Source organism: Macrotis lagotis, chromosome 1 (genome assembly GCF_037893015.1).
Source record: "Macrotis lagotis isolate mMagLag1 chromosome 1, bilby.v1.9.chrom.fasta, whole genome shotgun sequence".
Lineage (NCBI taxonomy): Eukaryota > Metazoa > Chordata > Mammalia > Peramelemorphia > Peramelidae > Macrotis > Macrotis lagotis.
This window is the reverse complement of record NC_133658.1, coordinates 345,290,799-345,303,880: the sequence shown is the minus strand read 5'-3', so window position 1 is coordinate 345,303,880 and position 13,082 is coordinate 345,290,799. Positions and strand designations below refer to the sequence as shown.

Genomic DNA, 13,082 nt, shown 5'->3' with positions numbered 1-13,082 from the left:
GGGCAGAGGGAAGTGAGGTGGTCATCTACATATCAAAACACAGGCAAGAGAGCATAAGACCTTGGGGCTTTCAAACTTTCCTACTGAAACAACCAAAGCTGAACAGAAAGTTTGATCTCCAAGTGCAGGACTCTGGTGAACCATAGATGGGGGTGGAAGAGAAGGACTGACTAACTATGAGGAACTTAATGATATTGAACTATTTGTATTCCTGCATGGGAAGAAGATATTGAAAATGCATAGGAACTTTCTCATTTATGAGAAGGAGCATATGTAGACAGGGCACAGGAAGGAGCAGAATATAATGGTATAATATAGTAAAAAGATGGAGTCAATGGATGATAAAGGAAAGTACTGGGAGGAAGGGAAAGGAGATGAAGAAGAAGCCAGGAAATTTCACATAAGAGTCAAGAAAAAGCTTTTTCAATGGAGTGGAAAGGGAGAAGGCAAGGGGGAATGAGTGAGCCTTCATTCTCATCAGAAATGGCTCAGAGAGGAAAAAACAAACTCACTTAATAAGGTGAGAAAATCTATCTTACCCTAGAGAAAAATGAGAAGAAAGGGATGGGATAAGGGGGAAGGGGGGGGGGGAATAGGTGATAGAAGAGAGGGAAGATAGAGGGAGAGGGTACTTAGATACAACACACTTTTGGACAGGACCAGGATGAAAGGAGAGAGAGAATAGGATAAATGATAGTGGTGAGGAATAGAGTGGAGGTACAGCTAATAATAGCAACTGTGGGAAAAATATTCAAACTTCTCTGGTGGACTTATGATAAAGAAAGCAACTCACCCCAGAGACAGAGCCATTGGAATCTGAACACAGACTGAAGTACATTTTTTTCTCTCTCTCACTATTCTTGAGGTTTCTCATCTTCTGGGGTGGGGGGGGAGGGGGGTTATGTTTACTCATGTTTGCTCTTATAACACATTCAATTTCAATTAATGTATAGCATGAAAGAGGCTATCAGACAGCCTTCTGGGGGGGGAGGGAAAGGGGGGGAATTGTAAAATTCAAAACCTAACAAAAAATGATAGGTTAAAAACTACTATTGTATATAATTGGAAAACAAATAAAATGTTAATAAAACAATATATTAAAATACACATTACAAAAAAATTAAAAGACCTTTACTTAGCTGTGTGACTTTGGGCAACTCACTTAATCCCACTGCATTGACAAAAAAAAAAAGATCTTTTTAAGAAACCTCTCAAAGGAATGTCTTAGTTGATAAGAAAACAGCACCAGTTTTACATATGAACAATGGATAGTGTCCTTTTCTCCCATCTTGATGACTGTTGGAGTAGTCAGTAAGACTTGAAATAGTCCTTCCCAAGCTAGTTTGATTCCATTGATCCAGTGAAAAATCTTAATGTAGTTGTAGTTACCAGATTGGATGTCAAAGAGAGAGAAATGCAAAGGCCTAGTCTGTACAGCAATTATTATTTGCTGAAGTTCTTTCAATCTATTCTGTAGTTCCCAAATGTAGCTTCAAGCAATGAGGTACACACTAAAGATAAATTTTTGATTTTATAGGAGGGTATCTAAAAAGCATTTCATAAGTGGATATATAGCAATCCCCAGCCCCTTAAGTCTACTTCTGAAATACAATAAAACCAAAGGGAGGATATCAGGTCTTTTCAAATGGTTTTAGAACACTTACAAATGAGGATTTTAACTCCTTAATGATGCATTCAACCTGACCAGAACTCTGGGGATAAAAGAATTTGGAGGAGATTCCAAAGTTAGAATACAGAGTAAGGACAAAATCAGGAAAGTGACATCCTATATCAGAGTCAATACAGGAAGGTGAACCACATCTGGGCACAATTTCTTTAATTGGCATCTTAACTACAAAGGCAGCAGTGGTTTTTGAAGTAGAGAAACTTCAAATCAGCCAGTCAGCTGATCAACTGCAAGCAGTGCTTAGGAGGTCCTGCCTTGAACATATTTATAAAGTCTAGATACAAGTGTTCAGAAGAATTGATAAGCAATACTAGATTAAAAGATAAATAGATGTGACAATTTGAAGTTATAAAGGCAGCAACCTGAGTGATACCAGGAATAATCCATCTACATCTAATTGAATCAATTATTCCTTGTGCCATAATGATCACCAGAACAAATTGAAATACATAGCTTATGATAAAAATTCTGGAGGAGAAGTGGTTTACCTTCAAAAATGACCCAGACCCCAGAGACCTCTTTGGCATTGTACTGCTGCTTTCATATTCAATCTCAACCTCATTGTAGGGAAGAAAATGTCAGCAAAAATCCTCAGGATTTGTCAGAAAGTTTGTCAGAAGATGATAAAGAATCATAAAGGTGGAGAACAAGAGTAGGTCTTTCCAAAGTTGCAGGCTTGACAGCTGTATCTGCATGAGCATTTCCGAAGGAAATAGGATCCATTCCATTAGAATGAACAGAGAAATGATCTCTTTGCAAAAAGTTCTGTACCCCTAGGTAAGGCATCCTAGCCTGTTGCAACCAGGCAAACTCTGCAGATTGATTAGGATCCCAGAAAAGATCTTGTGTTGACCAGCTTCCCTGACCTCCCAGATCCACACTCTCCTGACTATAACTTCAATAACACTTGCTCTTTCTCATGGAGATAATAGGATCTCCATGAAATCAGTCATATCACACCATATTGAATTATAATCACAACAGAGAAGTTTAATTTTATTAAAAACTGCAATAAGAGCTTCATCAAATATAGAGTTTATCTTTCCTCCAATTAGAGAGGTCTGATAGTCTAAAAGGAAGATATTCTTTAATATATGCAAGAACTCCCCCTGCTGTTTTGTGCACTTTAATCATAAGAGGAAAAATAGCTCTTCTCTGTTCCTTGAAATTATTAAGGAAGATGATGTTTCAGAAGAAGAAACGTAAGAAGGAAGGGCAGAGGAAGGAGGAGGAGGGTAAAGGTCTGGTAAAACTTGACAGAGAGATGAGGGCTGGCTGTCTTTAGACAGTATCTCCCAGCAGGACCAGTAATTGATCTGGTATAAACTAGTTTGGGGAGAATGAGCAATAAAATTCTGTAGCTCTTTTTAATAGTAGAGCAGTCAAAAGTTCCATACTTAAGCCAAAACCATTCCCTTAAATCTTTTGTAATGTCTTACCAAATCTAACAACTAAATACCTCTTTCGTTGGCCTTCCCCTACTAAAGAAGAAGTCTACCCTTGTCCCAAGCTGTTAAAAAACTTACCTATTAGGGATACTGTAGTAATGCTTATGCTTTATCCCCTCTCTCCTGGGGCATCCCCAAACAGAGTGCCTCTGAGGTACTCCTCAGAGGAACTTCTGAGAGAATTGGACTAAATTCCCACAAAATTCATTGGAGACAGCCACCCTGACTATTTATAGATCACAAAGGGAAATCCCCAAACCATCTGAGGAACTCCCCTTACCAACTTTATAGGAGTTTTTTTTTTTTTTTACAAATAACACTCATAATATTTTAGGGATTTCTTCTGACAAATTTCTCAAATTTCCCAATTTTTCATTTCAGGGCTCAGCCTAAGGTTGAGAACTAGGGTATAGTAAAAATCAAGTAACTGGTTTCTGTAAACTCTTATATGTGGCTTAATTAAGCTAACAGGGTTAAATGACTTGCCCAGGGAAAACATAATTACTAAGTTTCTGAACTCAGGAAAATGAATCTTCCTGATTTTAATCCTTGCACTCTATCCACTGTACCACTCAGCTGCTTGCAGCAATGAGCTGCAAAGTTTCTAAAATTTCCTTGAATCATCTATATTGATCATTACTTTCAGACTCCCTAAATATAATCCTTCTTTAATTTCTGGTGATAACAACCTGGTCTTGAAACGCCTCCCCAAAAATCCTTCTGTTTCAACATCCTGTTGTATGACACTTCCTTGATAACTTGATAATATAATTTCTTGGTGAGTTCAGGCAGCTACCATCCATAAAAAGTCTTTGGATTCCATTTAGAGCAAAATTGTTTCATAGTCTCCATTCAGTAAACAAGGTTTAGTTACATTTGATAAGTCTAGTCAAATATATTTGTTAATATCCTTTACTAATTCTCAAGGAAGAGATGTCTGCTTTTTCCAAAAAGCTTTCTGCAAATGACTTTACTTGTCATGTTCTCAAAGAATGTTTATCAATGCTCTTTCTACATTCATCCAAGGAAGTATTCATCTTCCTAAAGCTACTTTAGAAGAATAAAGAGCCTTCACCTTCTTAATATTGGAGGAATTTTTTTGTTAAAATACATTCTAAACATGAGGGTCCATTTTATGGTTCCAATTGTATACATTGAGAATGATAGTGTGCAGATATTGCCCCTGTTTGTAGACATTCCTAATGCAGCCTCAGAGAACATTAGCTTTTTTGGCTTCCATTTCTCACTGGTGACAGCCTTTCTAGCTCCCGAAGACATTAATCATGATACTTACTCTTCCCCTGGACTCCCTTTCTCCATATTAAATTCTTTCTAAGGGCAGCTAGGTGGCGCAGTGGATAAAGTACTGGCCCTGGAGTCAGGAGTACCTGAGTTCAAATCCAGCCCCAGACACTTAATTACCTAGCTGTGTGGCCTTGGGCAAGCCACTTAACCCCATTTGCCTAGCAAAAAAAAAAAAACCTAAAATAAATAAATAAATAGAATTCTTTCTATAAGTCCCTAACACAATTTCTTCCCAGATAGAAGGAATCTTGATGGCCATCAGCACCTATTTCCCCATTTTTGTCAAGGGACTAATTCTGCTGGATAGCTCTTAGGAATGATTCTGTTTCTTTCATGTTATCAATGTGTCTAATATAGTCCTACAAATATCAAGGTTGCTTAAAAAACATTACTGCTACTTGATGACTCTAGTAAAGAATCAAAGATTCATTGAGCAATGTGATGATAGAAAGAGAAATATCTACAATGACTGATCCCAAGACATAAAGAACTCAGCAGAAATAACCTGAAAATTGGTACAGTAGAGGAATTATTTATTATAGGATGGGGAAGAGGTAGGTAAAGAGGTATCTTTATATTCCATCTGGCTGTACATTCCTCCTCCAAAGGAGATCAGGAAATAAAAAGAGGAAAGAAAGGGAAAAGTATTAACCCTATAATCACATAAGCAACAAAAATAGGCTTCAGAACATTAAAGAAATTTTGTTTTTGATGTTCATCTGACATAAAATGGCAAAATAAGAGAAATCCAGTTAAGCATAGTTTGCCCTTCCCAGCAGCTTCTCATAACTCCATGTTCTTCTCCTTGCTCATTTCTGGAAATGAAGTTCACAGGACAGCACAAAATATCCCTGATAATTAGAAAAAAACAAGTTTTCTTTATGAGATACTGGGAGGAGGTCTGGAGTTTCCCTAGTTGTGTGCCCCAAAGACTCACAGAAATAAACAGCATCTAGTCCCAGACCTCCCAATAACTTGATATATAAAGTTAGGTAAATCTCTTAATTTCTCTGGCCCTAGAACCCTGTAACCACAGATTAGAGGTTGAGCATGGCCTTAAGAATTCATGAACAACCTTTCATTTATCATAGGAGGAAAAAGGACTAGACAGGGAAGTTGGGATTTTATTTTGACACTGGGTCACTAATGGGCCAATCCCGTTACTAATCAACACAGAAGCTTTGTTCAAATTGCTCTGTTTCCAACACAAATTTGATTTCTCCTTATTAGATAGCCTATTAGAGAGCCTTATTAGATGCACCTATGTCCCAATCCTAAGGGCTCTGTATTGGTTCTGTATATAGTGAGACTCTTGATTGCCTTGAGCTCTGCTGCAATTCAGTACTCAAGCTTAAGAGATTCAACAGCTTCAGTTTCCATAATGGCAGGGATTGCAGATAGGCATTCTCAAAAGGGAATTTTTTTTGCCCAAAACACTAAATTCATATTATGGGAAACAGTACTGAATTAGCCCTTCAACTAAGAAGACCTGAGTTGAAATCTCAACTCTCTTTTTTATTACCTGGGTTACCTAGGACAAGTCAGTTAATCCTCCTGGTTCTGTTTTTCTCATCTAAAAAATGAAGGGATTAGTCCAGAAAATCCCTAAGATCCCACTCAGGATAAATTCTATGCTTCTAGTAAAAAATAGGGAAAGGATTATAACTCATGTTATAACTCCAAATTTAGGACTTATTGTACATCAATATGTAGCCTCAATTTTTAAATCTGACACATGGACATAACTGTTTTTCCTACCTCATAGAGGAAATGTTTACACAAAAGTTTTGAAAAGCTACATATGTAACCTGGCATGAGGAATATGTTACAAATATATCAAAAGGTTATAATAAAATCATGGAAAGAGAACAGAATTGGGGGGGGGGAAGAAGGGTCAAGAGATTAGTTTGAGTTCAAGCTCTGACCTTTACAAGCTATTACTTCCCCTCTCTAATTTTCAGTTGTCCCCTCTATAAAATGAGGAAATCGGACTAAGAGCAGCAATTCTTACACTTTTTTTGGTATCAGGATCTCTTCCCCTCTTAAAAATTATTGAAGATCCCCACAAAGAACTTTTTGTTTAGTTTACATAGGTTTGATCCATTGATATTTAGCATATTAGAAATTTAATGTCATAATATTATTCCAAAAACAGTTTCTGACCCTCAAAAAAAGATCTCAAGGACTTCCCTTTGGATCCTCACCTTAACTTTGAAAACTTCTGCACTGCAGGGTAGCTAGGTGGTATGGTGGATAGAGCACTGGCCCTGGAGTCAGGAGGATCTGAGTTCAAATCTGCCCTCAGATATTTAATAACTAATCACTAAACCCCATTTTCTTAAAAAAATAAATTTTTTTAAAAAATTGCTGTACTGGATCTCAAAGGTCCCTTCTAGATCTGAAATCTATGTTAAATTCTATCTTATAAATTATTATTTCCTTTTTATATATGTGAGGAAATATAGCTAATCAGGAGCACAGCAAGGACTAAGCTTCAGTCCCAACTTCAGTCCCAACTCTTTTTCTACTAAGTCAGGATAGAACTTTTTTTAATCTCAAGGGGCAAGAGGATTGATTAAAGAGTTAAAGTACTTTGATTTAAATCTCAGCTCAGTCAACTTATTATGCCAAGTCATTTAACCTCTATGGGCCTCGATTTCCTCATCTGTAAAGTATGAGAATAGGTCCATATTACCCACTTCTGAGCTTTAAATCTATGATCCTATGAACCTCTGAACCTACCCACAGTCCCCTGATCATTAATTTGTTACCTTCCTTCACAAAATTTGGGTCTACATTTCTTATTCAACCTGACTCCTGGAAGCTCAGACCACTCTTCCCAAGCTGTCCACACATATAAGCTACAGGGACTGGACTTTATAGAAGCCAGTGTGGTAAGAAAGAAAGAACACTAAATCTGGAGTCTGAAAAACTTGACTTAGCTCTAATACTCAGCTGTGTAACCTCATCATTTTCTCCAGCTCTTCCTCACCTACAAAATGAAAGGATCAGGCTAGATGAGCTCTAGTTCTTTCTAGTTCTAAAGCCTGTCATCCCATAATATTTCCTATCTCTATGTCTCCATCTTACCCATGCCACCCCCCAGGATACAGGACTAGGTCAATCATTCTTACCTCATATGTAGAGACTTGAGGTTTGATGTAGCCTACTTGAGCAATGGTGGGAAGAATTGCTCCCAAGTCAAAAAGTGCTATGAAGGAGAAAAAAACAGCACACAATCAATATCATCCCTCCCCTGGCCACAGTGGCCTCTTTCCCATAACAAGAACAAGAATTTGGATCTCCTTATGCAATGCATATGTACTGTTCCAAACATGGCTATTCACTTTCTTCCCTAAACTGAAATTCCAGTGATTGTAGGCAAGGAGGGAAGATTCCAGGAATCATCCTATATTTGCCACTTTAACTCAGAATTCAACATTGCCAACTCAGTCATGTCCCCAATCAACAGAGGGTAAGGTTTGTTTCATATGCTGATCCTGACACCAGTTACCTGAGTGACCTTAGGCACTTATGGACTCTCTCTGCTCCTCTGTTTTGTCATCTGCAAAATAGGGGACTGAACTGGTTGTTCTCTGGGGTCCCTCCAATTCTATTATCCTCTGAATGTAGAAACTAGAATATGGCTAGAAGAGAGCAACTAGAGAATAAACTTCAAGTTATGCCACAAAAGGATTAGTTCCATGAACTGGGGCAGGGGTGGGGAGGGGAGGGAATACCTTCCTCTGGAAGAAGAAAGTACTTCAACTGGGAACGTGATCTTCAAATGGCTTAAAAGTTTTTATCATGGAGAAAGGAACCAAATTTGGTTTGCTTTTCCTATAAAGAACTAGAACAACTAAGAAAAGTTACAGGGAGACAGAATTTAATCCCATATAAGGAAAAACTTGACTCATTAACTTTCTAACTAGATGGCTCAGTGAATAGCATGCTCTTGAGTCAGGAAAACCTGAGTTCAGATTCAGCCTCAGACATCTATAACCTGTAAAACTCTAAGAAACTCACAACCTCTGGACTGCTTCAGTTTCTTCCACTATAAAATGATGATGAAATTCCATTTCTCATGGAATTGTGAGAATCATTTGATTCTCACAGTGCCTATCATAGGGGTTTAATAAATGTTCATTACCTTCCCCTTCCCAGAACAGAATGAGCTACATTCAGAGGTAGTGAGTTCCCTGTCATTACAGGTTCACAAGCATAAACTTGGTAACTTTCAAAAGATCATAGATTTATCTCACCTTCAGACAAAAAGAGACTATTAAGGGGCTTCCTGAATAGGCTTAGATGATCTCTAAAGTTGCCAACTTTGAGATTCTGGCATTTAGGGGGAAAGAACAAACCCAAGGTAAGTCTAATCATACCCTTTGAGATTTCAAATCTATCAGTTACCTCCCCCTCAAACGCCACATATTGAATAAATCAATATATAGCCAAACCTATACATAAGATTAGAAGGTACTAGACCCTACTGCTAGAAGAACTTTTCATTGGACACCTGATCCAGTTCCATCATTTTACAGATGAAGAAACTGAGGTCCAGAGATTAAGTGGCACAGCCTAGATTTTTACTAAGGTCCTCTGATCCCAAATTCAGCACTCTTTCCTGTACACCATATTTCTCCTAGAAAGGATTCTACAATGTTTTGCCAACTTCTACATTTTGCTTCTTAACTAACAGAGATAACTCTGAGATCTGCCACCCAGTGACCTCTTGCCTCCCAGTCACACATGCTTTTTCCCATATCTTACCATTCAAATGATCCAGCAGGGGTTTCTTGACTACGGATGTTATTAAAGGCTTCACCTTCGACAACTTGTACGAGATATCAAAAAGGTTCATTCCAGCATCAGATAAATCAGAGAGCCATAACCAGTGTCAGTGAGACCAGGGCAGGCAAAAGAGAGAAACAAAGGTATAGACTGAGAAGACATGGCCTCAGGATATAATCCTTGCCTCTCCTTGGCCTTAGGATATAATCAAATCCCTAGCCTGCCATTCACTGTTCAATCCTGGCTCTGCTGTTTGTTTGCTAGCTGTGTGATCTTATATAAGTCCCTTACCCTTTCTGGAAAATCAATTTCTTCATCTATACCATCTTAGAATCATAGATTTGGATCTGAGAGAGACCTCAGAGGTAGACTAGTACAACCCTCTCATTTTACAGGTGGAAAAACTAAGGCTCAACAACATTACATGACTTGCCCAAGGTCACACAGGTCATAAATAGCAAAGCCAGTATCTCAATGGAAGTTCTCTAACTATAGAACCTATGAATTAAATTGTGTCATTTCTAAAGTCCTTTCTAATACTTAAGATTCATATTCATGTCCCAGTTTACCTCTCCAGCTCCAGCTCCCTCTAATTCCAAATATAGCTAGATGGTATAGTGATTCGAATACTAGACTTGGATTCAGGAAGACCTGAGATCAAATTCAGCCTCAGACACTAGCTATGTGATCCTGAACAAGTCACTTAACCTCTACTTGCTTCAACTTCCACAACAGTAAAATAGGGATAATAATAATACCTACCTCCCAGGGTTGCTGTGATGATAAAAAAAAAAGATACTCATAAAGAGTTTTGCAAACCCTAAAGTACTATATTAATGCTAGTTATTACACAGAGTAGCAAAATTAGATATTAATAACTAGCATTTACATATTACTTTATAAAGCTGTTTACAAATATCCTCTCATTTTATCTTCACAGCCTGGAAAGTAGCCTTTAATATTAATCTCATTTGACAGATGAGGAAACTAGTGCAGATGGTATGTGACTTACCCAGGGTCCTATAGCTTGTAAGGGTCTGAGGTTGAATATGAACTTCCTGACTTCTGGTCTGATGCTCTAACTACCACATCACCCAGCTGCCATTACCTCTCTCTTTCTTTCATACCTTTAGTTACTCTGGGTTTTTTTTTCATTTTCTACATGAAATCAACATCTGTTAAAATTCTACCTTCAGAGTTGAAGCACATATTTACTACTAACTTGAAATGGTTTTTTAAGAGACTTACATCAGGGGCGGCTAGGTGGCGCAGTGGATAGAGAACCAGCCCTGGAGTCAGGAGTACCTGGGTTCAAATCTGGACTCAGACACTTAATAATTACCTAGCTGTGTGGCCCATGGCAAGCCACTTTAACCCCATTTCCTAGCAAAAAATGAAAAAAAAGAGAGAGAGTGAGAGACTTACATCAAAAGCTCCCACATTGGAGGAAGTCACTTTGAGGTTGATGTCCCTAAAACAAAAATCAAAAAAAAAAAAAAAAAATGAGATAGGTAGCTCTCTTTATTAAGTCAACATCAGTAAGTCAACAAGCTTTTATTAAATATCCACAGTATACCAGATACTGTTCAAAACACTTGTCTTAGCATCAGAACTCCATCCCTTTCTTCATACTTTTTTCCCCCTTACTCTCCACAGACATAACTCCTTCCAATCAATCCACAGATGACCTGATTCAGTAAAGAAGCTTAAAAAGAAAGTAGCTCTGGTTTCAGGAATCTGAATTCCTATGTGACCTTTAGCAAGCCTCTTCTCCTTGCTAGGTCTCAGTTTCCTTCTTTGAAAAAGGAAGAAAGAGAATTAGATCTCTAAGATCCTAATTATAAATTAGAAATGAGTTTGCCTTCCCTCTGAAGCCTCATTAAGAGCTGTCAGATTCAATGTGTGCAAGGAGAGATTCTTAACTTGAAGATGATGTATCTTTTTTTTAATTTTGTAAAATTGAATTTCAATATAATTTTTTCCTTTGTTATCCTTTTACTTTAAGAATTTAAAAACACTCTGAGAAGGGATCCTTAGGCTTCACCCACTTGACAAAAGGATCTAACACACACACACACACACACACACACACACACACACACACACACACACACACACAGCTGCCTAACTTAATTAAATTAAAACAAATGGAAAAGTTAGCCACCATTTACTTATTTGACTTTTCCTGAACCTTTAGAAGCTCTATATTCCTAAATCTTCTGCTTTGGGGAAGGTGAGAGGAGCTAAAGGTGTGTTTCACCTATTAATGCCAACTGATTCCTTTTTATCCAGTATTAGCAACAAAATCACTGGGGAAAAGGAGGAGAGGTGCCTAGATATAGCTCTAGATGGCATTTGGAAATAAGCCAATAAGTCACCTCTGCCTCTTTCTTTTGGGGCTACAAGAGTCTATGCATATCCAAATGCCTACTCTAATAATGATAGTGATGATGCTCCCTCACCTTCCCTATGGAAGGTTGTAAAAGACTTTCCCTTTCATATGTTCATTCAATCTTCACTATAACCTTGGAGGATTTCAGGGCAGGGTATATCATCAGAGCATAGGGCTTAGAACTAAGAAAACAGTCATCTAAGAAGACTTGGTATGAGTAGTCAAAAAGGTATTTGTTTTGAGCCAACACAATTTCATTAAACATGGATCACATCCTTTAGTCAATATACCACATTATATAATTTCAAAGCTGGGAGAAACTTTGAAGATGATTGAATGTACTCTTGTTTTGCAAACAAGGAAACTAAAGCCCAAAATGTGAATTTCCCAAGAATACATAAACCAGCTGAAATTTGAACTTAAGACTCTGGATTACTATTCTAGCACTCCTTTCAATGACATAGATCATATTTAGAAGTGGAAGGAGGCTTCAAAATCACAGAATCCAATCCCCCCCTTTTTTCTGCAAGTGAGGAAACTGAAGACCTAAATATTTACATGATTTGCCCTGAGCTACCCAGATAGTGAGTAGCAGAGACAAGATTTGAAACAGCTTCTCTTATTCCAAATCCTGCTTTCTTTCCATGAATACATAGATTCTCCTGGGCTCTCCTGGCTACCCTTTGCCTTCCAGCCATCAGGTAGAAGATGTTCCTTACTTCAGTAATGATGCATTAGCCTGTAGTTTCACTCCAGATAAAATAATGTTGAGATTCAGTTCCACATTCTGTAATGATAAGAGTAAGGAGAGTCAAGGAAAGAGAAATAGCTTATTCTAGTCTACATAAGCATACCAGTCTTCAAAGACATACTCAGAGTACTGTGAGTGGCAGGGTGAGGATATAGGGGAAATTATGGGGAGAAAAAGGAAACCATTATCTCTATACTTATAGCTCTGAATTTGGGAGACTTCATCCCTTTCTTCAAACAATAAATAAATATTTATTAAGTGATTACAGTTTGCCAGGATCTCTGCTAGACACTGGGGTCACAAAGAAAAAAATGAAAAGTTCTTGCCCTCAAGAAGTTTGTATTATATTAGAGGTGCAACATATACACATATAAGTGTGAACCTAGAGTTTTGGGAAAGTTCTTAGGTCATCTTTAAAATAGATTTGCCTTTTCTCTAACATAAACCAATAGATGAAGACAATGAGTTTGGGAGATCACAAAGCAATGCATCAAGGGGAAGGATTAAGTATTTTTAAGGAAAAGATAAAGATGAAAAAGGATATGATGAGGTAGAGGGAATCTTAATCATTGTCAGAAAGCTAGAAGGTAGAAGAATATGATATAAAAAGGAAGAAAATAAGGATTATTTAATATTAAGTATAGTTTATTCATCTTTAAAATGAGGAAATTGGACTCAATTGTTTTTAAAGTCCTTTGGGGAGGT

General features: G+C 37.6%; 1 protein-coding gene across 3 annotated transcripts in view; it reads right to left on the bottom strand.

Moving 5' to 3' along the window:
• Positions 1–4,956: 4,956 nt before the first annotated feature.
• The window catches only part of BPIFB2 (BPI fold containing family B member 2), a 140,771-nt gene continuing 132,645 nt past the window's right edge, over positions 4,957–13,082 (bottom strand). For all 3 annotated transcript variants that reach the window (XM_074211891.1, XM_074211893.1, XM_074211892.1), the window contains exons 12-16: positions 12,346–12,413; positions 10,660–10,705; positions 9,214–9,277; positions 7,575–7,651; positions 4,957–5,291 (exon numbers count right to left, since the gene is read on the bottom strand). In XM_074211891.1, coding sequence (XP_074067992.1) covers positions 5,250–5,291; positions 7,575–7,651; positions 9,214–9,277; positions 10,660–10,705; positions 12,346–12,413 — 297 coding nt within the window. In that variant the 3' untranslated portion in view covers positions 4,957–5,249. The remainder of the gene's footprint in view (positions 5,292–7,574; positions 7,652–9,213; positions 9,278–10,659; positions 10,706–12,345; positions 12,414–13,082) is intronic.